Source organism: Talpa occidentalis, unplaced genomic scaffold (genome assembly GCF_014898055.3).
Source record: "Talpa occidentalis isolate TD23 unplaced genomic scaffold, MPIMG_talOcc4v2.1 talOcc4.10, whole genome shotgun sequence".
NCBI lineage: Eukaryota > Metazoa > Chordata > Mammalia > Eulipotyphla > Talpidae > Talpa > Talpa occidentalis.
The window spans coordinates 5,946,964-5,973,851 of NW_023600993.1; the positions used below are offsets into that span (position 1 = coordinate 5,946,964).

General features: G+C 42.9%; 1 protein-coding gene across 5 annotated transcripts in view; it reads left to right on the forward strand.

Moving 5' to 3' along the window:
- Window positions 1-26,888, forward strand: part of ATG7 (autophagy related 7) — a 156,039-nt gene that overhangs the window by 23,596 nt on the left and 105,555 nt on the right. For 4 of the 5 annotated variants that reach the window (XM_037522907.2, XM_054697712.1, XM_037522917.2 and 1 more), the window contains 8 exons: window positions 3,124-3,240; window positions 3,907-4,056; window positions 10,204-10,292; window positions 12,151-12,272; window positions 15,857-15,947; window positions 16,674-16,818; window positions 21,443-21,601; window positions 26,240-26,434. In XM_037522907.2, the coding sequence (XP_037378804.1) occupies window positions 3,124-3,240; window positions 3,907-4,056; window positions 10,204-10,292; window positions 12,151-12,272; window positions 15,857-15,947; window positions 16,674-16,818; window positions 21,443-21,601; window positions 26,240-26,434 (1,068 nt within the window). The remainder of the gene's footprint in view (window positions 1-3,123; window positions 3,241-3,906; window positions 4,057-10,203; window positions 10,293-12,150; window positions 12,273-15,856; window positions 15,948-16,673; window positions 16,819-21,442; window positions 21,602-26,239; window positions 26,435-26,888) is intronic. The other variant, XM_054697754.1, reaches the window with a different exon arrangement.

Below are 26,888 nucleotides of genomic sequence, written 5' to 3' on the forward strand. Positions count from 1 at the left end.
CCTTCACGAAGACGAGGGGTCATATTATAGCAACATCTGCCATCCGGAGAAATAGAGGAAATTAAGGGAAGGACCTAGTCTCAGTGGTGAGGAAAGTGGGAGTAATTAGGGTTGGTAGTAGAGATCTCACATGCACACATGTATGCACACGTAGGGGATGGAGAGTATGTACACAAATGTATGCAGAAGTGTGTGTGTCTACCTCTAAGCAAATTCATCCCTTATAATTATGTTGACTGTATAATCTGTATACTATTTCAGGTCATTTCCAGTATTGACCATTACAGAAAAACCTGCAGTGAACAATATTGGTCCTACTGATTTTTTTCCTACTCATTTTATTTTTTAAAACATGCTGTGCTGGGCCTCCCCGGTGGCACAGCGGTTGAGCGCTGGGCTGCGAAGCTGCCCGCAGCCTCTGCAGTGCCGGTTCCATCCCCGGCCGCCTGCGAGTGTCCTACATGGCTTGCGCAGACCTCTCCTGCTGTGCTTGCTGCTCCCCTCAGCAGCGTACTTCGTCTGTCTGCCTGTTCTGTTCCCTGCTCTGGCTCTGGTGAATTCTCTCACCCTCCTGTGCTTCTGACTGTACCCAGTGCTTGTATAAATAAATAAATATATATTTTTTAAAAAGCAAAAAAAAAAATGCTGTGCTGTGAGTATACAAACACACTGATGTTGACAAGTACGAAGGGTGCCATTCACAATAGCTTCATCAGCTGAGGCTGTTAATCCTCTTCCCCATGTTTTTCTCCTTCCTTTTTCTCCATGTTGTAAGTTCTGTCTGTCTTCCTCCCCCACAGACTGATCCTCCATTTCCCCCCAACATCGTCACTCTGATTTTCTGCTCAAGGCCAGAGAATGACTGGAATCAAGCTGAAAGCCACAGCAGGGGTGGCGGCTACAAGAGCACATCTTCTTACACTTCTAGTGTTTTCTGTGGGACAGTGGGCAAGAGAAATGTTTAAATTCTTCTTGGGAGTCATAAGTGCACTTTGGCATTCAGGACCTGTTGGTACATTTGAGTAATTTTGTAAATTCACCACTGGGAATAGTTCCATATTTCTGGATTTGTTACTTTAACCCCAATCTCAATTCTGTACTGAGAATTTTATTAGAATCTAATTGACAAATCGCCTTTAATAAGAAAATGATGTTAGCTCTCACTTAAAGTTCTAAGACGTTTCCTAGCATAAGTTTGTTTATTGGCCTTGTTTTACTGAGCATCTTATCCTGTCTTTAAAAATATTAAAAGTATCTATCTTTTAAAGTCTCCAGATACAGAGGACTTTATATTTAATTTAACAAAGGTCCTTTGTATCTGGAGAAGAATCCTAAGAAATTCAGGCCTTTTGACTTTTGAAGATGACCTGATCAAGCTCCTGAGAAGCGGTGCGGGCCTTCATCTAGAATTGTTTAACCTTTCGGTGAAGATCAGTTATGACAAATCACTTAAGTACAAAGAAGGGAAGACTCTCTGGAGGTGTTTTTGCTTTTCTTTCTGCTGTCTTTAGGACTCTAGGCACAGACATTTAATTAAATTCAATTTTGTGGTTTGTTTGGTAATTGTCAGAAGGGAATTTGTTCTTAGTTGATCAATTAGTGGCAGAATTAGAAACCGTGGAAACCATAATTACTAGACTTTCTCATCTGGACACATTTATTATAAGTTTATATTGAAAAAGTTATCTGTGATCCCATCTATATGAGAAGTCCAGAATATGCAAGACAGAAATAGATTGGCGGTTTCCAGGGGGCGGGGGTGGAGAAGGAATAGGGAGCTTTTGTTGAGTAGTTCTCACTAATAATCTAATGGGAAATTTCTGATAATGGGGTTTCTTTTAGGAGTGAAGAAAATGTTTTGAAATTAGTGGGAATGGTGGTACATACAACCTTGTCAGTAGATTAAGTATACTCTTGTGTACATTAATGTGGTGAATTATTTGTATGTGAATTATATCTCAGAAAGTCATTGAACAGATCATCCACTTTTCATTCATAGCAATATTCAAGGAAACAGTAATTAACCACATCAACCGCTTTAGTGGTTAATGGTGGGGCAGCTGTGTGAGACTGGGGTCCCAGCCCATGGATAATGGGGGCCCAAAATGCTGCGGAAATGCAGCTTCAACACTCATCACCCCTGGTCGCCTCCCTTGGTGGGGAGCAATCAGATACACCCCCAAAGATGTAATCTCTCAGATCCTGAGAGATGAGAACCTCTTGTGTGACCCAGACAGTCAGATAATCACTTTGCCTCTGCTCCTTGCAGAGAGTGAGCTGCCCGAGGGTTGGGGCTACATTTTATTCACCTTTTTGTCAGGATATCTCATCTTTTACTTCATGCATGGCAAGTGCTTATAGTAGTTAGCTTCAAATACCTATAAGGTATTTCTAAAAGCAGGCTGCATTACCACAGCCTGTGTAAGTGATGAACAGTACGGCATCCTTGATGACCTGCTTCACTCCTTTGATCATGAGAGGAATGGCAGCCGCATTTGGAGGGCGTGCCCGCACGTGGTACATTGAGTGTGTATGTACCATGGACAAAAGTTTAAATTTTGGAAGCAGATTTCTGTTCTTTTCTTTCCACTTACTGATTTGTTCTGGTTTTGTCCTCTCTAAGCTTCAGTCTTCTGTCTCCAACGTGGGATGATTACACTAATCCCCGGGTGGTTGTGTGTATTCAACAACAATGATGCTGATGTTGTCCATTGCTCACTGAACATGCGCTGGTAGCTAGTGGGCTATAAAGTTTTTTTTTTTTTTTTTTTTTTTTTTGTGGGACTCTCGCCGGCGGCCAGGGAATGAACTGGCGCTGCAGAAGCTGCGGGCAGCCTCGCAGCCCAGTGCTCAACCGCTGCGCCACCAAGGGAGGCCCTAAAGCATATTATTTTGATCCTGATTTGTTGGTGTGTGGTGTGTGGGAGGGCATGTTGGGGTAAAGATAGAAGTTCTGAATTCTGTCGTGAGTTCTGTAGGAATTGAGACTTTCTGGGAAGCTGGTCATCTCTTGTGTGCATCAGTCCTCCTGTCTCAGTAGCTATAGGAAGTTACATGAACAGACGTGCTTTGATTTCATTGTTGGTGCTATTTTGATACCCTCTGTTATGTTCCTCCTTCCAGGATCTGAAGAAGTACCACTTCTATTATTGGTTTTGTTGCCCTGCTCTCTGCCTTCCAGAGAGTATACCCCTCATTCAGGGACCAGTAGGCTTGCAGCAGAGGTTTTCACCAAAACAGGTATGAACAGATAAAGCAAAATGCTTGTACAGTTGGGTTTTATGTTCACAAATAGTTATCTAATTCTTTCTAAAGTCAAAGAGGTGGTCAAAGAGCTAATATCCCATGAATAAATTTAAATGGAGAAAAGGATTATAAAGTGGAGACTGCTGGTGGGTACAGGGCTTCTTTTGGGGGCCACGAAGATGTTCTCAGATCAGTGTGGCGCTGGCTGGAGGACCCTGTGAGCGTGCCAACAACAGCATCAAACTGCGGCGTGCATGGGGTCAGCCGTTTGGCTAGTGAGGTGTGTCTCACTAAAGCCGTGGAAGCTTGTGGGAAGGCTCCCGGTAAAATTCACCAGTGCAGGGCTCAGGCTGGGTTATCACAGGTGAGAAGCAATGTTTGGCTACTTCTCTAAATCCTTGTGTTAACATCTTAGGGAACCACCATAAAGGGTCCCCTGTGCTCTTGTCTAAGACGCCACCATGCATGTGGAAGGGATCCCGTAAAAGTGAACCGAGTTGTTCGGGAGGCTTTTCTGTTCATTTGCTGCAAAAAGAATAGGAGTGTGATCATTTATATCCAGCCATCTGGCTTTAAAGTTTCTCTTCCTTTCTGTTCATTCTTAGCGCAGAACTCAATATGTGATGATCTGGAGAGTAACTTGGTGTTTCCTGATTTCAGATTCAAGCCCTGGAGGGTGCATATGATGATCTTTGTCAAAAAGAAGGGGTCCCAGCCCTACCTTACTTCTTAATCAAGTATGATGACAACGTGGTGCTGGTTTCCTTGCTTAAACACTACAGCGATTTCTTCCAAGGTCAAAGGACAAAGGTCAGAGAAACTTTGAGTATCATTTTATTATCCAGTAAAAAGGTAAAAATTAAAAATCGGACATTCGTGTTATGCGCGACAACTGCAAAATTCAAGTTCTTTTAGATTCCTTTCGGTCCCCACGGGATGTGCCAAAGTATATCTTTACCTTCCCCTAACCCGGCTCTGCTGTTCCGAGTCAGTTCCTCTCCAGCTTTCTGTTATAGGGTGATTTTGGATTGCTCGCTTCCTATTAGTGGTAAATTGTTTTCTGCTTTCCTTCCTGATCTGTTTTACATCCGTGTTTTAATTTATTGCTGATAACACCACTGTAGTCCAGGCCCTGGCTTTCTCACCCCTGGACAGTTAGTCTTCTTGCTTCCACTTTGCAGACCACCAGAGAACGTTCCTCAGAATGCTCACGTTCACCCTCACTCACTGATTCAAGAGTTCAGGGTGTCTTCCTTCCGGCTGCAGGCTGCCTCCTCTGCCACTGTTCTCCTTATGAACCGTGGCTCCAGCTAAGTGTGTCTGGTTTCCACTAGACAGTCCCTACCCCCAGTCAAAAATACCTAGAACTTTTTTGTGTTTCTCTTTGTCCTCATGGTGTATCTTTTTTTCTGAAACATATTCTATCTGTGAGAATCCTAGGAAACTCTCTGTCCTTGTTGAAATCCTCTGTCCACCTGGCTGCCTTCTCCTGAGACAGTGTCCATGCTCTCTCCCTTTCTAAACTCACTGCACTTGACCCCTCCCTGTCCCTAGGCGCTGCTCCAGTCCCTTACACATGACTTTCATGCCGTGTTAGACTGTGAGCTCCTCGAGGGCAGGGTTGTGTCTCCCATCTGTCTCCTGGTGTCTCGCACTTGCCTTCCTCCCTCAATAAAATTCTTTTGAATGAATGAGAGTTCTTTCAGTGTCTTTTAGAAGTAATGAGATTATATAACATGTTTTAGCCACACAAGAGATTGTGAATTGAAAGTGAACAATTGATGTGTCTTATACACAAGCTACATTCCCTTCCTCATAGGTGCTGGGGAGAATTAAGAGAGGATGGATAGGGCCTCCCTGGTGGCGCAGTGGGTTGAGCACAGCACTGTGGAGCTGTCTGCAGCCTCTGCAGCGCGGGTTTGCTTTCCGGCCAGCCAGGGAGAGACCCACATGGCACAGCAGCCTTCTCCTATCTCGCCCGCTGCTCCCCTCAGCAGTGTATTTCAGTCCGTCTGCCTGTTCTGTTCCTTGCTCTGTCTCTGGTGAATCCTCTCACCCTCTTGCACCTCTGGTCTGTACCCCAATTCTTGTATAAATAAATAAAATCTTTCAAATAAAAAGGGAGAGGATGGTTATTAATAGGCTTTGTGAAGTTTTACTCACATTATAATTGTTCCTGCTCTGTTTTCTCAGAATGAGTTTATCAATTTGCAATTACAAAGGAAAATTTTTCCCCACTAACCTCAGTCTCAGCTACTCTATAAAAATGGAATTTTGAGACCCCGAATTATGTAGCCAACATTACCTTTACCAGAAGAGGCAATCTTTGTTGTCTTTTAGGTTTAAAAAAAAATCTGACGGAACAAGATGAAGTTGCCTTAAGAGAAGCCCCCCGCCCCACCTGAGATTTGCAGGGTGATCACTTCAGCAGCCCCAGGAAGGCTTGACCTGCTCCCTAATTGTGTTTTCTTTAAATTAAAGCTCTATAACAAATGTACCTTTGATTGATTTCCTCTCATTTCTTGCATGATTTATAGTGTCCAAGGGATCACTTAATGCCAAGCTTCTTTATGACTTAGAGCTACAGTGTGGCCCAGTAATCAGATCTGGGTATGCGTTCAGGTGTGGACACACCATAATATGTAACTGAAACAAAACTTCCACAAAATAATATTTTCCTAGTTTTGTGCTCTTTGTTTTCTATCCTTTTCTGTTCTGTCCTTTTGGGAAATGGAGCTGTGACCACTGTGATTTAGGGCTCACAACCAGCTCACCAGCTATGGTGGGGACAGTGCTGGTGCCTGTTTAGAGAAACCTGGTTGCTTGGCAAACTGCATGAGGCACGGACCATTCATTATTTTTATTTCTGGCTGCATGTACCTGTTTGGAAAACTTCACACAGCTCTTCAACTATTAGTTTAAGGTTTTGAATTTTTCTTAAGTAAATATTTTGCATATATCCTTCTAGTCTCTTTCTGTATGCTTTTTAGAGATTAAGGTTGTGCTCTTTTCTGTTTTATTTTGTATACTTGTAACACACTCTGTATCAACATAATTTTTCATAGAGATGTAATATTCTTGGAAGTTTTGGGGCATTTATATTTCTCATAAATCTTTACTATTAGGAGGTTGTACAGGAAATTCCTCTCACTTCTCCATGTACCTTTCCCCAACACCCATTTTGAATTATTTTCTTAGAAAATATTTCTAGACATAGAGTTACTGGGTCAGCATTTGAACAGTTAAATGGTTTGTAGTCAGTCCTGTGCTGGTAACTGTTTAACAGCTGGCTCTTGGAGTGTGGAGGAGCCCTGATTTCAGAGTGAGGACTTATTTCCATGCTGTCAGCCCTCCCATCGGGGCCAATTTCAGGCTGTGTGTGTGACGTGACATGATGCAGACATGGGACGGGGTGGTAACTGGGCCTGCCCCGGCCCAAGCCAGCCTGCTCCGGCACAAACTGGTTATTGTAACTATCACCCTAAACTGCGCCCTTATCAGCACTGGGTTCTACACATTTTTACCATTTGGGTCCTTTGAAAATGGCCCCATTTAAATTCTTCAGCCTCTATTTATGTTCATTACTTCCCTCCATGAAATGTTGACTCCACGTGGCTGTCAGGGTGGCCCCACAACCGAGCTGCTCTTCCCTGCCTTGTGATGACCACATAGCCCACATCGCTGTCCCCAGGCCAGGATTTCGGGAAAGCTCGCTTGAATCTTCTGCTTTCTTCAGTGCACTGATTGAAGATTGAAGGTTTGGGAAAGGTTTTGCCATTTCAACATTAGCCTTTACTTGTAGAACTTTAGAATCTTTGAACAAGAGCAGCAGCAACAGAGTAGCCTCAGTGCTGTTACCTGGGTGCCCTTCACAGATGACCCCTCTGTATCTTGGCAGTGGCCTCTGACGTGACCGAGCATTAGACATCTCTTAAAGCAAGTAATCTCTTTGTGTGTTTCCTGTTCCATGAAGTGTTTGGGTAATAGAGAGCCATTTGTCAGATAAGCATGTTTTATGGGATCAGTGTGACTTCCTCCGTTGAAGACACTCAAGTTGACAATTGTGCCCTCTTTTCATTCCCACATTGTGCTTTTGCAACGAGTGGCTGAGTGGACTGTTAGCCAGATCGTGACTGAAGCATTTCAATGAATTCTGTGCTCTCAGCCAAGTAGAAAGCAGAGTTTCTTTCATAAACCTTCGAACCAAAGTTTTTTCCCAGTTACATTTTGCCTCTTTCCTCTCATTTGCATTATAAAAGGAAGTGATTTGCCCAAGTTTACCCAGTGGATTTGTCACAAAGCCAGTTCTGGAACCCAGAAATCCTAGCCAATGATGAGTTCTGACTGCAATTTTAAAAGTCTGTTTACCTAAATAGTTGAATGGACTTATCTAGCCTTCTGCTGATTAATTCCTACAGTGAGTGAGGTTCCTGGTTTGGATCTTAACAATCTTAGAGTCTTTTTTGGATTATCAAAGAAACAGTAAATGATGTTTAACCTGGTGTAAAATGGATTCTGTCATTTTCCTGTCCAGGTGCCTGCTTTTTGTCCTCACACATGCCTTGTGTGGGTAACACAGCCCTTTTCATGTATTTTCAAGGTGACCTCCCTTCACGTAAAGGAGATCTTCCTGCTCTCTAGCTTATCTTAGGTCAGGTTGCTCTAAGAAATATATTCTTGATCTTTTCTGCTCAAAAAATGATTCTCTTTTCTTATTACCTTCCTCCTTTATTGCCTTTGTATTTAGTGTCAGAAATACACTCTTTGAAATCTACTTGTAGTGTCTAATGCAACATTCTAACTGATATAACTTACATATCACTTAGTCCCAATTCCACATTTGCAGATGATGAAATGTGGACCCAGAGCATGTTGAATTAACTAGAACTTAGCTCCCTCTTTTCTCTCCCCATTAAGAAAAGATACCTTGATACCGAAGGTAGTTATCTATGTAATGGTAATAGATTGAACTGAACAAGACCTGCTATAGTAGATCTATGTTGTTGTTATAGTTACATGTCTTGAGTACGTGCCTGGTCCCAGTCTCTGCTAAGTGCAGGAAAGAATTATCCTACACATAGGAAAACTAAAGCACAGAAAGCACGTAAATCTTTGCAGGTCTTGTAAGATAAATGACTCTGACATCTGATGAGAGTCCAGGTCTGTGGTATCACATTTGCAAATTAAATCTCAGCTTGTCTTTGTTAATTTCAAGAGGGACAGTACCTAGATGCTTCCTAAATAAATAGTCTTTAGACACCCTGTAAGATTAAGCGTAATACAGTCTGGCTTATTTTTTGACCTCTCGGGGACTTTTTTTCCCTTTTTTTCATATTCTGTAAAGTTCTATAGTTCTGTCATTCTGGAGCCAGGAAGAACCTTTTTAAATGAAATGACTCAGCCTCTTCATTTTGTATGTGAGGTGAGAACTTCCCAAAGTCCTAAAATCACTTATCTGCAGAGTTGGGATGCCTGCCTGCCTGCCTGCCGGTGCTCCCATTGGGGCTTTTTTTGATGAATCAGGCCATTTTCTTCTTTGAAGTTTCACAATTGATCAAGTTAAATATCCATTTCCCCCTTTTCCCCCTTTTCTTGCTGGATAACAAATTTGCAAATTCTTTGAAGAATTCTTGAAATGTGAACTTGAGGTGATGGTCACCTATGGATGTAGCTTCTCTAGCAGATACTGTGTCATGATTGAGAAAACACAATACAAGGGCGTGCCCGGGGGGGTGGGGGGAAGCAGCTAGAACTGCAGGAAGACAACTTCTTCATCCTTCCCTGGGTCTGGAGAGCTCCCTGGCTTCTCATAGACAGCCCTCCTTGAGGCCATTCTCTCTACTTAAGGCTCCCTGGGGAGAATCCCAATGTCAAATGTCATTGAACGGAAAATCTGGAATGTTCAGAAAGGGAAGAGGGGAGGAAAGGAATTTGCTGAGATGCTCATCATGGTTTTGTATGGAAGCTTCAGGTGTCTGGACCAGACCTTCCCTTCCCCTCTAGCTGTCTCCCACCATCCCTGCCCAGCGGAGGAGGTGGGGGAACTGTCCATTTATTGGGGCATGAAGAAATTGACCAATTCTGTCACTTGTCAGCAAATATTTGCTGAGCACCCGGTGCTGTTCAGGTCCTAGGAGTGGAAAGATGAGGACAGTGGACATTGTTCCTGCCCTCACAGAGTTAATAGACCAGCAAGGGAAACACATATGAAACTCATCCTGTGTTTCCTTTGTTCTAAAATGCTCTTCACTTCGTATTTTGATTTTTCTAAAGTTGGAAATTTCTTGCAATTATCGTGTGTATTTAATGTGGTGATGTTGCCCCCACCAGTGCACCTCTATAATTTATGGTGCCTCTGAATTAAGAAAATAATAGCAGTCACACAAATAATCAGTTACCATAAGGAAACATATGGGATATGAAGAACCCAATTTTAAACCAGCACTTTTTTTCTCCACCTGAGTGTAGAGGCGAGTGCTGCCGTGACAGGGTGAGGATGACGGCGGTCACTGCCATGGAGGCGCTAGTGCCAAGGAGCTGGGGTGGGGTCGGGGGTGGTGCAGGTTCAAGGAGCAGGCAGTTGTGATGCAGGTGGCCTGTGGGGGACCAGATTTGGGGAAACTGCTGTTGAAATCTCAGGCTGCTCCTTTGAATCACCCAGGGACTTTCTAAAACAACCAGCACTGAAGCTGCCCCCCAGACTAATGAAGTGAGAGCCTCTGGAGGTGGCACAGAGGTACAGAGAAGAATTTGACAGTCCTGCCATTTCCTGCTGTCACAAAGTTCTGTCTTCTAATCTGAGATACCTTTATTTTCTTCTCTTCCCTTTACCCTTCAGCAAGTGTCTATTTGCTACCATTTTTTCAGAATAGCATGAAAAGGAAAGAGGGGGTGTCAGCAATGTCTGTGTATGAGTCCGACAGGATACCTGACTCAGAAAGTCTTTTCTGTTCACAGATAACAATCGGTGTATATGATCCCTGTAACTTAGCCCAGTACCCTGGATGGCCTCTGAGGAACTTTCTGGTCCTTGCAGCCCACAGATGGTATTTACATGTGTCTGTCTGTCTTTGTCTGTTTTTCACAACATGTCTGCCTCTATCTCTGCCTGTTTTCCCAAAGGCGTTTTTTTTTTGTTTGTTTGTTTGTTTTTTCATTTTTGTCATAGAAATGAGATAATAAATCATTCAATGAGTCATGATCCCATCTGCATCATCCATGAGCCCGTAACTGGCTCCTCTGGAGCTTCAGACCTTGACCAACTGCGCTAAAGATATTTTAGAGAAAGGCAGGGCATGCAGCTGGAGCGGCCAACCCTGAAATTCGCTAGCTCTCCCTCTCACCATCTGGTTCGTTTTCAGATAGGATTTTCCTATTGATACCACCCTCCTTCCCCCTCCCCCAAAATAATTAAACCAGTTCTATCCACAAGGCCAATGCACATTTGAAAAGAGGGTCAACAGCAATAGCTATCAAGGAAATAAATATAATGAGCTATACTTATATTACTCACTCATAGAGATAAGATATATACATCAGATACTACTACAACATCCATCAGAATGACTGGGAACAAATGACAGGATGGACTGTGGAAGATGGGGTGCGATTTAAAAGCCCAGAGATGCCAGAGAGCTGGTTCAGCTAATGCAGCTAAAAGTACCCATGTCCTAGCCATTTCCCCCTCAGATAAATCACTCCCAGAAACATGGGCTCCAGATGCAAACCAGACACACTTAGGAGAATGTTTGTGCCAGCATTATTCTCATAACCTAAAGCTGGGGATACCCAGGCATTCCTCAGCAGTGAAGTGGGGAGTGAGTCATGTATTCACTGCAAGGAAGGCTGTGCTAGTGGGTCCGAATCAGGTAATGGTATGTATTACTGGAATTTTACAAACATCATGTTGAGTGACCTATGTCAGACCTAAAAGAACACCTACTCAATGCCGCCATCTTGTGTAAAGGTCAAAACAGGCAAAACCCACGTGGACCCAGAAGTTAGAGCACTAGGTACATTTGAGAGGGATGGTAATGACTGGAGAGGCAGGAGGCAAGCTCCTTGTTATTTAGGATGTTTCTACCTGTCTCTGTGTCTGCTTTACTTAAATAGAAATGCTAACTTGAAAAAAGGAAAAATGGCAAAGAGCTCAATGATACCAGTTCCCTGGAGGGAGAACCGTTCCCAGCCTTATCCAGGTAGTCAGTGTGCATGGTGCAGACAGGTTCCTGGCTACTCTGAGGTGTAATTTCAGGTGGGGAGAAGAGGCCCAGAAGAACCCACCTGTGTCTTAGAGACTTTTCCCGCCTGCACTTAAGATTCGTCTGTCAATTGTTTATGCACCGTGTGATTGTTCTATAAAGAATCACAGGCAGTTCAGCGTTCAGGCTCTGAACACTTGGACAAAGGGAGCGGACTTGGACTGTCCACTGTCTTTCGGGTGTCATCCCCATGGATGTCAGGCAGGCAGAGTTAGAATGAACTGAATTCTCTGTAGCTGGATTTGCTGAAGCTCTTTTTTTTTTTTCAAATTTTTTTTTTTTTTTTTTTTAAGATTTATTTATTTATTTATACGAGCACTGGGTACAGTCAGAAGCGCGGGAGGGTGAGAGAATTCACCAGAGCCAGAGCAGGGAGCAGAGCAGGCAGAAGGACCGAAGCACACTGCTGAGGGGAGCAGCGGGTGGCAGGAGAGGTCTGCGCGCCATGTGGGACTCTCCTCCGGTGGCCGGGGAGCAGCCGGGGATTGAACCGGCGCTGCAGAGACTGCAGGCAGCCTCGCAACCCAGCGCTCAACCGCTGCGCCACCGGGGAGGCCCCAGATTTGCTGAAGCTCTTATGTGAGCTTTTTTCTCTTCTTTAAAAAATTTTTAAAAATAAATAAAAATCTGGACCTGACAACAGGAGTAGCAGTTTCCAGTATGTTGAAGTCCTCTGCTTCCGGGACCGCACCATGCAGGGCGTTAGAGACGTGGCTCACAGCATCATCTTCGAAGTGAAGCTTCCAGAAATGGCATTTAGCCCAGGTAATCTGCTGGTCTTTGAGAATGCATGTAATTATCACTTATCAGACACTGAATGGGTTTGACTTTTCTTTTATTCCTTCACAATGGCAGCAGCAGAAGGAGAAAGGGAGAACTCCTACTTCTCTGCCAGTGTGAACACCTCCCTTGGACAGAGGGCACTGCTGCTATTCACACAGGAACAAAGGCAAAGATTGTCCTCTGGAAACGTCTTCCAGGCAGTTTTCTCATTCTTGAGGATCTCCCCCTCCCCCACGGCTTTTGTTTTTGCTTAACCTAAAGTCCTTATTCCAGACTCTTAGGAATGAAGTGTTAATGCACTTACCTGTTTATTTCTTACCAGAAGTTGTGTGTGAGCCTGTCCTCCACACAGTAAACCAGCCAGCAGAAATGCCATTTCTCTTGATGCACACAGTGGTCTTCCTAGCCAGGGGTAGACACCAGCTGTTCTCCCCATTTCATAAGCTAGGCACTTAGGCTCACAGACCTAAGTCTGAGAGAGGCCTGTGTACACAGACACTAGGTTTATACTTCTCCACATGTCACAGACAGACACAGCCTCAAGTTTACTGCCTCAAGGAGGCCTCCTTGTGAGGAATCTGTGCAGAAGACAGAGGTAATGTCTGGCATACTGGCAGTGCCTAATAAATGTTCATTTTTGTGACTCTCAAGCTCATGCAAAGCCCAGCACTTTCCAAATGGTCCTTCAGATTCCTGGGGCCTTACAGTGTACGTCCACACATATCATTTCATTTGCTGCTTATGTTGTTCACCGTGTTCTGGGTACATCACTTGCTTTAACTCATGGGACTTGTGCCTTAAAGTGTGTGGGGGCAGGGAGTTAAAATCTCTTCAGACATGTCAATTCTAGAATGCAGAAGTCAAAAGGGTTCAGGGCTGCCTCTTAGGACATTTGTCAGCGATTCTTTGCCACAGCCCTGATCCACTTTTAGAAAGATGGACAGAGCACTCGGCTTGGCGAGGCAGAGGTGGAAGCTGATTATCTGTAGCTGAGAGCTTGAAGAAAGCTGTTGCTTTTCTGCTGTCTTTAGATATTTGCATTTGATTTAGCGCCCTCTTCTGGCACATTCTAAAATAGCTTCCATGTCACATTGACTTACAGTAACTTTGTTTTATTAAGCCATACTTGGAAATAGTTCTAGGGGGACGAGGTGAACAAGGAAGCAGTACGTTTGGTCAGCACCTGCCAGGCACCTTCCACACACAGTCCTTCCAGCCAGCCACTTTTGTTTCCTTTCTCATGAGAAAGCCTCTGAATCACCCTTACTCCTAATGTTAAGACTGATGTTAGGTGAAGCTGGCAAACCGGGAAAGGCTGTGCATTTCCATCCGAAAGACCCATAATGCCTCCATACATCTTTATGCTCAAAACTGAGAGCAGATGCTTTATTTTAGAAGACTCAAATTTTCCTGTAAATTTGTGTTTTCCTTCTTAGTTGGAAATAAAACTTGACAATAAAGAAAACTTTATAAAGAGTTATTCAAGTATTTTTCAGTATTTCTAAGACACTCCAGAGTTGCACTGGCAATGGCACAGAAAGTCTCACCTTAAATATCCTCTCTTCCTTTGTGCCACATGCACAGCCAGGCGCACTCTCCACTGCTGATGCAGAATGCCCCAGCAGCTGGCTGCTGGGACTGGGGAATCCCCTTTTCATTCGTGTCCTTGATTGTGCTTCCTATTTGCCCAACTCTGAGAATGCAGATATCATTTTCCCCTAGAAACTATTTTCTTATAAGTTAGAGGTATGGCTATGGACATAGGCTATATGGAGGCAGATGTGATATGATAAGTCAAATATCATGGTCATATATAGCATTTTTTTCATTAGTATGTTTTTTATCATTGACCATTTAGAAATAGCTGGAACATAATAAGTGCAGAGGTGTTTTAATTTGAAATATTTTTTTTTTGCTGTTAGATAAGCATTTTTTATTTAATGTAATGATAGTGGGGAAATCAAACAAAATATAAATTAGTAACAGGTCTGTACCTTTTTTTTCCTCAGAATGATAATTTTGAAGTTCTTAACCTCTTTAAGAACTCAAATCTATAATTTCAATTTTCATTTTTATGACATTACAAGAAAAGGAACACACCAAAGTCTCTGGTTGTTAAAAGAGAATGGGATCTGTGTTCTGGCTTCTTGCTATAATGCCCCAGCCAAATCAGAGGGTAGCTCGGAGGGTAGCTGGCCCTGTGGCTTCCATCAGCATCCTGTCCCAGCAAGAAGAGACCATAAGGGAGATCAGCAACTCCAGGACCTGTGATTATACTGAGCAATACGATTTCAAAAAAACAAAGGGCTGAAGCTGAGCGTTCCCAAGGAGAGGATACTGGAGGTGTTGCTAGAGATCTGAAAGCAGAATAGCTGAGGAGAAGCAGCGTGCAATTAGAAACAAACCAGATTCTTCCCCCATAGTCCTATGAGTCTAAACTCCGAGTCAAGGAGTATCTATTCTTTCAGAAACTGTCACTTAAAGCAGATGTTGGAGGTGATGCCAGAGGGGTAGGTTGTGCTGAGCAAGTTCCCTGCTAAGAAACACAGGCTTTGTTTGGTGATTCAGTGAGGAAGGGAGCGTGACAGAGCTCCTGAGTATGGGAGAAAGACAAACAGCGGTGGCCCCATCTCAGGATTGTTTCCATCAAGGAAGCCAAGTTTCCACTAAGGTTAGGTAGTAGGAGTATTCTAGAAAGGCTTTGTGGTTTTTCAAGAGGATTTCCACAGCAGCAGAATAGAGCAGCTTGCATATGTCCCATAAGATTTTAATGGTGTTATGGGGTGAGGGAGAGAGATACAGAGGGCCGGAGAAGTTTGGGAAACTGAAAACCAAATTAGATGAAGTGATTCCCTTACCTTCTTGGAGCCTGGGTCTCCCTTGTGGGCAATGTGAATCCCTGGGGTGGGGGCTGGGGGGTAGATGCAAGTAGAAAAGCCCTTCCCAAGTCCAGCGGCCACGGGTCCTTACCCTCTTGGGGTGTCGCAGGTACATGCTGGCAACCGCTGGGGTTGCCACTCAAGGCTCCCACAGCAGAGGATCAGGAGGTCAGCAGAGAAGGGATAGTGGGGAGGCAGGAAGCCTGGATGGTTACAGATGGATCTGTCCCCAGGTAGGTGACAGGCTGCGCAGAGGGACAATGGAAGGATGAGGAACACAAGGGACAGACAAACACAGAGGTTCAGATCCCAGGGGAACTTCAGCAGAACGTGTGTGCAGTCACACCAGTTTGTCTTCCTCAGCTTGGGCGCCTCCAGGGACTGACCCCTCCCCTACATGCGTTTGGCTTTAGAGCCATTTCCAGTCACCACAGCTGCTCAGGCCAGAGTCAGGAGCTACCTCAGAAGCCCTTCCACTGTGAGGGCTCTGAAATATAGGTGTGTAAAGATTCTCAGTAGCTGAGGATGATGGGCAGGGACTGGGGCAGACAGATCCAGGCCCTGAACCTCTTGGAGAAGGATGTGAAATAAGAGCTTGTGGGTGCAAAGGCCAGCTTGCTGCTTGGCCCACTGGAATTTACCCTTCCCTCCCTCATGACACTTACTGTTCCTTTTGTTTGCCTTAAGATTGTCCCAAAGCGGTCGGTTGGGAAAAGAATCAGAAAGGAGGCATGGGACCGAGGATGGTGAACCTCAGCGAGTGCATGGACCCTAAAAGGTAGATTTTGGAAGCTGCTTCTTCCCATGGGCTTTTTGTAACCAGGACGCACATGGGTGTCAGGCCAACTGCACGTCTCACTTCGATCCATGGGTGCCAATCACGTGATAGCAAGGGCTACCCCACTCTCTGCTGCCTCTTAATTTGAAGTTTGGCGGTGAGAATTAATACTGATGGTGGAGATCCCACAGGGCACCCAGGCCATCTGTCCCTCCAGACATCCCAAATTTTGTTATCTCTCACTTAGACTCTCAGACCCATGTATCAATGTCACCTTTATTCCTTTATTCATCACACTTTAATTTTGTCCTGTTAGCCAACACTGAAGAAATATTTCGTGGATACCAGCATTGCACTTGGGGGAGGACATTAAGTGTACCCCTCATTGAGAACACATGGAAGAAACTTCTCTTTTCAGTGTCAGGAAAAGCTTAATATGTTTTTATTCCTGGACATCACAACTCCTACACCTGCTTCCCTCCCCGCTTGGCTGCTGGCTCAGCGTGGACTCTCTGGCCTTCACTGGCCATACCAGGGGTGGGAGGGTGTGCGTGCTGAGTCCTTCCTCCCGCCTGTTACCCGCACGCCTCATTCTTCCTTTGGTCCTGATTTCCTTAGTATTTGTTTCTTGTTTTCTTGTACAGCTACTCTCCATCTAAAACACAACAAGATTGGGATGTAAATGAGTAACTGGCTGAATAAATAAATACTTCTCTCATTTTCTAGGTTAGCTGAGTCATCAGTGGATCTAAATCTCAAACTGATGTGTTGGAGGTTGGTCCCCACTTTGGACTTAGACAAGGTCGTGTCCGTAAAGTGTCTGCTGCTCGGAGCCGGCACCCTAGGCTGTAATGTAGCCCGGACCCTGATGGTGAGTGTGTGAGACTGAGGGGCTCTGAAGCTGTGACTTCTCGTTCTAGTGCCCTGCTCTCCCTCCTTCCCTCCTCTCTCTCTCTCTTTTTTTTTTCTCAGTAGCTTTTTAATTATAAAAGGAATCCATGCTTTTGTAATGTAGAGATAGACGGTTGCCCCCACTACCACCCCCACCCCAAGTCTCCCACTTCCCAGTATTAAGCAGACATCATAGATGAGTCTTCAGTCTCTTTCCCTCAAGTATTTCCTAGGATGTATAAGTAGAGATATTTGTGATCTTTGCTGTTATTTATTTGTATTGGATTATAGCATACTTTCTATAACAGGTTTATACTTTTAACTTAATAGATAATTGTGGCTCATTTTCTGGGTGTTCCATATTATTTATATATAACATTTTGTCATATGACTGTGTCCTCAATTTATATCATCAATTTCAGGATATTTTTCTTTTAGAGGTGCTGTTGAAATGAACATTCTTGTACTTAGACCTACATATCTATGGGATTATTTCTTTAGGGAAAAAAGCCTAGACATGTAATTACTGTTAGAGTGTGCAGTATCAATATGTATTTCTTCAAACTAAATTACCTTCTGAAAATATCCTAGAAACATGTGAGAAGCAGACTTTTTAATTTTGTATTTCTTTAGTTAATAAGAATGTCCTTAATTTTATTTCTTAATTTATTCTATTTGTGTCCTTTGGGTTGTATTTCTTTTATTGATTTGGAGCTCTTTTTATAATGGGTATTCACCTTCCTTCTGTGATGTGATGCAAATATTTTCTCTATTTCAGTTATCTTTATATACAGTGTTTTAAAAATTTGTTATTAAATGTCAGTCTTTTCCTTTATAGTTTATAGAACTCTTATTTTTGTGTTTATTTTTTATCAATGTGGACTTTAATTTTGTTTAAGGTGAGAGATAAAGACCTACCTTCTTTTGCACAAAGTGGATAGTCATTAGTTTTAATGGCAATTGTTCAGTAAACCATCGTTTGTCCATCTTTTTTCAATATTAAATTCTCTTGTATACCTAAGTCTCTCTATGGATTCTGTCCTTTGTTCCGTTCCTTTACCCGTACAGATTCCTACTCAGTTTTAATTGAAATGACACTGAATTTATAGATAACTTAGAGGGGCAGACATCAGTTCTGGAAGTACTGTACATCCCTTAGATTAGTGAGGTTGCCTTTGTCTTTCAGCAGCATTTTTCCGTATAGGTCTTGCACATGCCTTATTTAGTTTATTTGTACATATTTAACAATGTTTATTTCTTTTAAGGATTCTTTCTCACGCTAAATTTTCCACTTCAATTTTACTAGGGTATAGGAAAGGTAGTGGGTCTTAAATGTTTATCTTTCACTTGGCCATCTTTTTAAGCTTTCCTAGCTATAATAGTTTCTCACTTGGTTCTTTAGGGTTAGGGGGGGTTGATAAGGATGCCTTGCCAGTGTTTCTACCTCCCTTTCTTTTCCTGGTCTTCCAGGATTGATAAAGGCTCCTTAGTGTTAAGGAATAGCAGTGAGAACTAGTATCCTGGTTTTGTTACTGATTTTAGTAAGAAACTTTTGTTTTTACCTTTATTTTTGAGGTGATACTGGTTTTCTGCTAAGTTAAGGAAGCTGACTTCTGTTTCTACTTTACTGTGAGTTTATATCAGAAATGACCATTGAGCTTTATCAAATACCAGTTATCAAAATTATTGAAGTATCCTAAATATCCTTCTGCGAATAAGCCCTACTTCTTCATGGTATCTTAGTCTTCTGACATACTATGAAATGCCCTTGGTGATGTTTTATCTGTAATTCTTACATCTGTATTCATAAGTTAAGCTGGTCTGTTGCAATTTTTTCTTTGTGGTGTTTTTCTATCTTTGGCTCTGATTCATTGTACCTCTATGAAATACACTTTAAACTTTTGCCTTTATCTGAGCTCCAGAACAGTTTAAATGGATGGCTTATGTTCCTTGATTGCTAAAATTCAGTTGTAAATCCAGCAGAGCCTGGTGCCTTTCGGAATTTTGGTGGTGGTGGGAGGCAAAGAACCTTGGAAGGTTTTGCAAAGGATTCTATCTTAATTGGCTGTTTTAGATTTTATACTGCTTTTGAGTTAGTTTAGTCATTTTGTTTTCCTAGAAAATCATTCATTTCATCTAAATTTAAGAGTTAATTGGGCCTTCCCTGGTGGCGCAGCGGTTGAGCACTGGACTGTGAAGCTGCCCGCAGCCTCTGCAGCGCTGGTTTGATCCCCGGCCACCGGTGAGGGTCCCAGGGTCCCACATGGTGCGCAGACCTCTCCTGCCGCCCGCTGCTCCCCTCAGCAGTGTACTTTGGTCCTTCTGCCTGTTCTGTTCCCCGCTCTGGCTCTGGTGAATTCTCTCACCCTCCCGTGCTTCTGACTATACCCAGTGCTTGTATAAATAAATAAATAAATCTTAAATAAATAAATAAATAAATTTAAGAGTTAATTGACATACATCCGGTATCCTCTTACCTTTTTAAATTTTCTCTTTATCTTCGTTTTGATCTTTCCACATTTCTAATGTTGTGTGTATATATGTTTTCTCTTTTTTTTTCCTCTTAGTCAGACTTGCCAGAGTGCCTTGTCTGTTTTATCAATCTTTTTTAGAGAACTAAATCCTTCATTCATTTATTAGTTGTGTGCTTTATTTGTTTTGCTTTCAGATTAGTTAATATCTACTTTTATCTTTATTGTTTTTTCCCTCTTATGGGATATATTGTTCTTTATCTAGCTTCTGAAGTAGGTGCTTAAAGACTCTTGACATGTTTTACAATTGTAAAATCACTGTGGACCCATTGTAGAAAATTTGTAAATGTGTAAGAGTTGTAAAGCAGGAAAAGGATACACCCATTTCCTATCACTTGTTCACTTCCTTTCAGTGTTCAGTATGCGTTTTCAAATTGTTTTGATATATAATAATGTCCCTGCTTTTATCAATTAACATTGTAAATACTTTTTCTTGTCATTAAAAATGCTGCTGATAAAGCCTTTTTAATGGCTGGGACTAGGCCTTCCTTTATTATGAAACATCCTTTCCTGAGACCTTCCCGCACTGTGGGACCTTGTTTCCAGTTTTTCACAACCACACATCTTGCTGCAGAGACCATGTTGGGATTGCATCTTTGTCAATATTTCAGATTCTTTCCTAGGATGGATTGCTGGAAGTAAGTCAAAGGATATCAGCTTGTAAAAAATTCTAGAAACATATTGCCAAATTGCCTCCCAGAAAAGTTATACCAGTTTACATTCATAACCAGTAATATCGTTTTTTCACTACCACATCCTCACCAGCATTGAGTGTTGTAATCTTCTTTACTCTTTGCAGATTAGCCATTTAAACTGTGTAGCTTCCAGGAAGCTTAAAGCTAAGTGTGACAGCCCCTCTGCCTGTGGTTACCCTAAGGCATGTCTATAACCCTGCTGGCTTTCCACAGCTGCCTGGCATGTTCCCAGACTGCCCTCCTTCCTAACCACTCAGCACTGCTTTAAGGAATGCAGAAATACTTCAGAAATAAATACCCCGAATCAAGTGACATTTGGATTTTTTGCACCTTTACTCCCCATTGGTGTCAGTTGAGTGTAAGAAGTAACTTATAGTAAAGAGCTGAGCTTCAGAACAGCCTGCTGATCTAAACCATGCTTTCTGAAGGAGTGGGTTTTGGCCTGTTGTGCTCAGCCCTGTAAACAGACATGAAGCCACCAGTCTTATCAGTCTCTAATGGAAGGACAATGAAATAAGAAAGAAAGCAGGATCTTAGTTTTGTAGCTGATCTTGGCAGGACTTCTAGATCACTATGCTCTAGTGAAATACATACACCCCTTCTCCCCCACCAGAAGGCATCTTCATTCGGTTGCAACTCTGGAGTTCCATGCCCTCCCTACCATTAACCAGTTTCTGAGTCACTTATCTTTTCTGAACTTCTATTTTCTTGTCTACAAAAGATAGTAATTTGGACTAAGGATTTTAGAGAGCCTGTCAATGTTTAAATTGCATGGTTCTTTAAGACTCCAGGTGATGTAACTGAAGTGTATGAAAACTGTTGCCGATACTATAGAATTGTCCCCTACATTCTAGGTAATTAATAGGTTTTAGCCTCTTAGAAAAATGGTACCAAATGGACAATGCTATATAGTGGGAAATAACTTGTTAATCATTTTCTAAGGAGTGAATTCAGACTTCAAGGGAGCTTTAGGATGAGCTTTTATTTGTGTTTAATTATTCAGTGAGGAAAAACAAGGACTGTTGGGGCAATCGCTCATTCTTTCAAGTCAGCAGCATATGCAATTCTTCTGGGACTCACCTCCACATCTCTCTCTGGCGCCACTGTCAAAAATAATGAATTATTTAGTCAGGCCCACTCTGACATTTCTTCGTCTCTTTACTGCAGGAAACCTGGTTCTGGGTACATAATTACTTTGTCTTTTAAAGGAAGTTGACACTCTGTTTATCAAAAACAGAGTTTGCACAATTCGGTTTCTGGAGTTTCCTATAGCTTGAGGCTCACAAGCTGCTCCAAAGCCAAAATTTCTAGGGATTTCAAGAGAGATGCCCTGGGAAACATTCATCAGAAACACACCATGATCTCCATTTTTTTGCAGGGCTGGGGCGTCAGACACATCACTTTTGTGGACAATGCCAAGATCTCCTACTCCAATCCTGTGAGGCAGCCTCTCTATGAATTTGAAGATTGCCTTGCAGGTGGGAAGCCCAAGGCGCTGGCTGCAGCAGAACGGCTTCAGAAAATATTCCCTGGAGTGGTAGGTTGCTGCCGCCTGGGAGTGTTAGGTTTTCTTCTCTCTTTGAATGTATAAGTCTTGGGCAGTGCAGCGCCATGGGGCCAGTAAAAGAGTCTTGCCACAGGCTCTCCTCACGACGTTGAACTTCACTTTCCATATTTTCTTATCTCGGAAATAGGTATTCAAAACCAAATCTCACACGATACTCTGAAAATGAAATGAAGACTATGGAAAAAAATGTCAATAGCAAAGCACTATCTTGAGTTTAAGGAATTTGGAATTTAAGGAATTTGGAGTTTAAGGAATACATATTTTTATATTCTGCCTTGTTCACAAGGATGCATGGTGACTCAGATGTAGATGATTTTTCCTACATCACAGGAATACTTGATGGTGACTTAGTACAGGTTTATGAAATTAAATTGATTGTCAGTCTGTGCAGTAGAAAGATCTGGCTAAAGGTTTAACTTAATATTCTGGCTGCTGCTGATTTTTGAGTTGCATCACTTACTTTAAAAAGACCAGATAATAAGAGTCAAGTCATTCAGCTCATTTGATTCAAAATCTTGCCAGTTTTTTTGAGGTCAGCCTGGAAAGAGATTTTACATCTTGCATGCTTAATCAATTTCTCTGACAGAGGTTAAATTAGGTGTCTCCAAAGCATCTGCTTATACTTAAGTGCCACAAGAGGTTCTCAGCCCTAGCAAAAAAAAAACAAAACAAAAAACCAACAACTTTCTTAAAGTTTCTCCTTTTAATTGCCCAGTATTTATTAGAGTCATTCATTTTAGAAGTCTTTGCTTTAGATGCAACTTTAATGGTTTGTCCATTTTCCCAATGTAGCTGAAGAATATCATTTATTAGGTTTAACTGATAACCCCCTTGTACCTAGCTAGGTGCTGAAAGTCAAAAGAAATAAGAATAAGCTACAACTCTGTCATTGGAAGGCACATCAGTTAGGTTACGTCTGCAACAGTGTTGCATGTCCCCTGAGCCCAGCATCTCTATGGCTGACAGGGCAAGCATCTTTCCCACTCATGGGCCTTCAGGTTGGCTGTGGTTTAGCTGTTGGGCTAGTCTGGGCTCCAGGCAGCCTAGGCCACTCCACATCAGGCCCAGTCTGTTTTATATGTTATTATTTCAAAATGTAGGCTCAACGAACAATAGTCATCAGGATCCTGCCCTTCCTATGGTAGCAGGAGGAAAGTAAAGAGTTGGTGAAAACTTACATCTTTTAAAGTCTCAGCTCAACAGTGGCACAGGGCCAGGTCCTCCATCTCCATTGCCAAAGCAAGTCACAGGGCCAAGCCCAAAGTCAGTGGGAGGGTCAGGATACTCTGCCTTCTCTGCGGAAGGTCCTCCCAAGTCATGGCAAAGCACAGACACAGAATTCTAGTAGAAGAAAGCAGAACCTGGTTGGGAAGGCTGCTTATCAGTTGCCTGAGATTTTTGTTTGCCCGAGTCCTAGCTGCTACCTATGACTTAGTATGATTCCCCTTATTTATTGTTCAGTTGCTCTGTTACTTACTCATTCGTCAGATGTTTATTTAAGTCCTTCTGTGTGCTAGAGACTGGGGAGCAAGACAGAGAGAGCTCCCTCTTCCCGACGGAGACCTTTTGTCCTAGTGGGGCACCTAGTCTCAGTAAGTGACCTCACGAAGAATGATCACTACAGTGCGTGCAGGAAGCAGGAGCTCAGTTGCCTTGAGAATGTATAGCAGGCCATCCTCATCCAGACTAGACTTCCTTGAGGAAGTTGGGTCCAGAGGAGAGTGGGAGTTTGCTAGACTAAGGGTGGCAGAGTTTTCTGTGCAAACATCTGAGGTGCTTCTGTAAACTAAAGAAAAACCAGGGTGATTAAAGTATGGAGGTCAAAGAGGGCAGATAAGAGACCAGGGCCAAATCGCCCTGGCTTTGGAAATCAAATTCAACTTTCAAGACAAGAAACCATCAGCCTACTAGGCTTGCACCTCTTCCTCAGTACTTATGTCAGGTTGTCTGTTTTTCCCTATTGGATCAATAGGCCCTGGCAGCCAGGAGCCAGGCCTCCTGATACTTTTTTCCTTCCTGTCTTGTAAATAATAATAATCTATGGGACCCATTAAAGTACTAATATGATTCATCCAATTCTGAGAAGTACTTGTGTAGCTATTTCACTTACCGGTTAGGTAGGCTTACAGGGTCTTTCTATGCCTAATTTAGTATTTTTTCATCACCTTCCTTAGATCAGGCTGTGGACAAAAGGCTGTTCCTAAGTGAACAAGATACAAGAAGAACTGCCCAGCCACAGGCCTCATGCCTAGTCCTGGGCTTGAAATCATTGAGTAGGAAACAAACTGACCTTTTAGAAGTAGCTTTTTGAGCTTTTTTTCCCCAAAGGTGAGACACTAAAATGTAGGAAGTGACACTGAAAATTTTAAAACGTGACTTTGGATGTCTTCTTCCAAGCCTGATGAGTTGGGAATTGATACTGGACTAGCTCTCTGGTCAAAAATAGCTAAGACACGTGGGTAAAATACATTCAGACAGAGAACAATGCGCAGTGAGAGACTAGACCCAGGCAGAAGGGAAAGGCATAGTGAGTTTCCATCCCAACTTATTGCACAGAGGCACTGTCTGGCCATGCCAGGTCCTGGGAAGCCTTTCTTGTCTTGATGAGCTGAGGAAATCGAGATGAGAGTTCAGAGCAGCTGAGGTGATGAAATTTGCAGGACAGAGTACAGGCATGCAGGAGCTGTGCAGAGAAGGCGTTCCAGAAAACCATCCAGGCAGCACGTAGTCTTTAACCAAATAGCAAACTGTGCTCACTCAGGGTGTGACTCTGTAGTGGAGAAGCACCACCAGCCCGCTGTGAGCAGAAGGAGATTCCAGAACTCCCTCAAGGCTGGGAGACATTGGAGCCCCAACTCTCCAGAAGAGGGAGACCTCATTGAATATGCTCAGCTGACACCCTGGAAAGACCATAAAACTACACATAAAAGCTAAAACTGTAGAGCGAGCAGAAAGCAGCTTGGCAGTGGTGTGATAGGAGATGGTTTCTTAGGAGCCAAGGAAGACTGATCATAAGTAAAAACACAAATAACTTGGACTTCATCAAAACTTTAAATTTTTGCTTCTCAAAAGATACTTAAGAGAAAGAAAAGACTGGCCAAAGCAGAAGTTAGTCAGAATGTAAATTTGGTGACATCAAATTACTTATATAATAGTTTTTTGGATCAAGCTACCACATTTAAAATACTTTGTCAGTTGTAATAAGACAGGAAGGTACTGTTGCTATGACTTCCTTGGTCATTGTTTGTCTTATTGTTGATTACAGTATTTGGTGCATGGTAGACACAGTGCACCTAGTAAATGAATGAATGAATGAATGAATGGGTGGATGAATGAATGGATGAGGTGTTGTTAAAGTGGACTTGCTTTGAACTTTCTTTCTGAAGTGCTTTCTGCCTGGCTTCCCCTCCTGCTTTGCTTGCAAGGTTTTTTTTTTTTTTGGGGGGGGGCAAGGGGTTGTTATTTTGGAAATTGTTTCAATTATTACTGTTGTCCCTTTCTTGAATTTCAGAGATTAGGTGTGAAATTAGAGAAGAGGTGAAAATAGCTACATTTTTCAAACAGGTTTTAAGGAAAACCTATTTGAGAAAACCATATATGAGAACCTACTTGCCATAACCCCATGAGCTACTTTTCCCATAGGGAGGGGTTCTGGCAAATGAATGAGAAAGTTGATGCTTTCAGACCTTTCCCTGTGGCCAGTATGCTGTGGAGAAGATTAAAGAGATAGTTTGAGATTCTAGAACACTGTCTTTTCTGTGGAAAGTTAATGTCCTGGCCTAGTAGCACCATTATGTGACTGGCTGTTAATCTGCTGAGACACAAGTGTGAGTGGTAAATGACAGAACTGTTTTAGAGCCTAAAAAAACAGAGTCCCCACCTAGAAGCACACCCAGGCTAGTGAACGGTTTCTACAGCTAGACCAGGGATGAAGCTTCATGTCACTCTCTGCTATCCCCCATCCTTACCGCCTCTCCCCCCTCCCCAAATACCTATGTACTCCTAATTGAAAGTAAGAAGAGTGTTTTCAGTTTTGACAATTTAAAAAATGCATATACCCCTAAGAACATTAAAGCAAAACTATTGGTCATTTTAATCTTAAGGGAATTTATTAAATCAAATTATGTTTGTTGTAACACCTCATTTGGAGGTGCCACATGCAGGGGGAATGGACGGGAGAGCAGCTTGGAACAAGTAGGGAGAGACCGCCTAGCAGGATCCAGGGACTTAGGCAGGCTTTGGCGTTTTGATGAAGTTTCTTGGCTTCAAATTGTAGGAAAGAGCCAAAGACACAGTTTTTCCAGTGTTCTTGCATCATTGGAAAGGCCCCTTCTTACCCAAATGGGAACTGGGATCCTTATGTCTCTGCTTGCTGCTTTGTCCAGCAGCCACAGGGACCCTGGGGGACAGGCAAAGTGGTCTAGGATGCAGAGGTGAACAAGGTGAAAGGGCACAGATAGCAAGAGGAAAAAGCAGCCTAATATGGCTCAGAGAAATTTTGGTTACAAGTGATCATACCAAAAGGCCTGTGGTTATGGGGAGACACAGGCTCCAAGATCCCACCTCTGCTTTTAGTTCAGACATACACACTTGTGGGTATTGCCCTAGAATGCCAGAGGGTTCAACATGAGCATCCCCATGCCCGGACACCCAGTGAACTTCTCCAGTGTCACCCTGGAGCAAGCCCGCAGGGACGTGGAGCAGCTGGAGCAGCTGATCGAAAGTCATGACGTCGTCTTTCTGCTGATGGACACCCGGGAGAGCCGGTGGCTGCCTGCTGTCATTGCTGCCAGCAAGAGAAAGGTAGAGTGTGGGTCCTGGGGCCGTGTCCCCAGTCTGCCCTCCCTCCAGAAAGTGCTGCCTGTGTGGCCTGGTGACTCAGAGCCCAGGGTCTCACTGCAGACTCTCTTAGCCTCACACACCATCACCCACAAACTCATGGTCCTCTGCTGGGCCTTCCTGACACCCCTCAAGGTACCCTGTACTAGAAAGGGAACTCTACTGATGTCATGTCAACTCCGGGAGGTCAAAGACTGTGGTATTCACTATTGTTTGGTCAGTGACAAATCAAGGACCGAATGTATTGAAAGGTTAAATAAATGATGGCATGACTATGCATGGTTCTATTTTCTAGGAATTTTAATAACATAGAAAGTACCACATTATGTTAAATAAGCAAAAGATAAATATTGTATATACTGTATGTGTTTATTATATATGTGCAAGTGAATGGATGTATTGTATGTACTATATATTA